Raw genomic sequence first — 1,547 nt, 5'->3', positions numbered from 1 at the left:
ATGTCCACAGAAGAGCGCGAGAGAAGCAGAGTCATACTCTTTGAACGAGGAGTGACGACAGTTCCATTTGAAGATAATGATGGGACGACATATCAAAGAAGAGTTCATTCATTCCGTATTCCTTCTCTTATTGACGTGGATGGTGTGATGGTCGCCATCGGTGACGCCCGTTATAATGCGTCTAACGACAACTCCTTTATCGAGACAGTGGTAAAGTACAGCGTAGACGATGGGAAGACGTGGGAAACACAAATTGCAATCAAAAACACTCGTGCGAGTAACGTTTCTCGTGTGGTGGACCCTACAGTCATTGTAAAAGGGAACAAGATTTACGTTCTTGTGGCAAGATACAACAAGTCGACAAAGAACTGGGGTCAGCACCCCGATGGCAAGGATTGGGAGCCTGTGTTTTCTGTTGGCGAGGTTAAGAAGACAGCGATAAATGGCAAGGTGAATGCAACGATTACATGGAACAATCCTGTCTCACTTAAATCTATTTTCCCTGAAAATATTGCAGGAGCGGCATCAAAGCAATTCCTTGGGGGTGTAGGGGTTTCTATTGTAACAACAAACGGTACTCTTGTGTTCCCAGTCCAGGCAATGAATAAAATAAATGGAGTCGCTTCAATGATTATGTATTCTCAGGATGATGGTAATACATGGAAGTTCGCAAACGGTATCACTGCGCTGGGTTGCACTGAATCTTCTATTGTTGAGTGGGAGGGGAAGCTCATCATGAACACTCGCGTTGATTATAGCCCCCGCAAAGTCTTTGAGTCCACAGACATGGGGGAGACATGGACAGAGGCTGTTGGTACACTCTCCCGAGTATGGGGCAACTCACCATCACGTAAAGGACCTGGTAGCCAGGGTCCATTCATTCCCGTGACAATTGAGGGGAAGCGTTTAATGTTGTTTACCCATCCGTTGAATTTCAAGGGGATGTGGAACCGCGACCGACTCCACCTATGGGTAACGGACAACAACCGTATATTTGATGTTGGTCAGATTTCCGTTGATGATGAGAACGCCGCCTACAGTTCATTGCTCTACAGGGGTGATAAGTTGTATTGTTTGCACGAAACTAATCTTCAGGAGAATTACAGTCTTGTCTTTCTGGAGCCAAAAGAAGAACTGAACTTGATCAAGTCAGTGGTGAAGACCTGGATCGAGCAGGACAAGAACTTTTCAGACATTTGCACCCCAGTCGACCCAAAGGAACTCTCTGGTGCAAGTGACTGCGACCTCCCGTTCCCCACTGCTGGACTTGTTGGCTTCCTTTCCGATGGGGGTGACGGTAAACAGTGGAAGGACGCATACCGCTGTGTGGACGCTAGCGTGAAAAATGCCAAGAAGGTTCCCAATGGTATGAGATTCAAGGGAGTTGGTGCAGGGGCACTTTGGCCAGTAGGTAAGCAGGGACAGAACCAGCGATACCATTTTTCAAACTACATGTTTACACTGGTAGCGACGGTACAAATCGTTGAGCTTCCGAAGGTCGGCAACCCAGTCCCACTATTGGGAGTGAGTTTGGATGAGGCTGGTGG

General features: G+C 47.4%; 1 protein-coding gene across 1 annotated transcript; it reads left to right on the top strand.

Moving 5' to 3' along the window:
• Window positions 1–1,545, top strand: TM35_000101010 (Chain A, Sialidase; the record flags this gene model as incomplete). Its single annotated transcript, XM_029024592.1, has 1 exon — window positions 1–1,545. A coding segment is annotated over one exon (1,545 nt), but the record flags the coding sequence as incomplete, so codon positions are not given.
• Between the last annotated feature and the right edge of the window lie 2 nt (window positions 1,546–1,547).

This window comes from Trypanosoma theileri, assembly GCF_002087225.1.
Source record: "Trypanosoma theileri isolate Edinburgh chromosome Unknown TM35_Tth_10_V1, whole genome shotgun sequence".
In the NCBI taxonomy this organism is placed as follows: Eukaryota; Euglenozoa; class Kinetoplastea; order Trypanosomatida; family Trypanosomatidae; genus Trypanosoma; species Trypanosoma theileri.
This window is presented reverse-complemented; position numbering and strand designations above follow the sequence as displayed.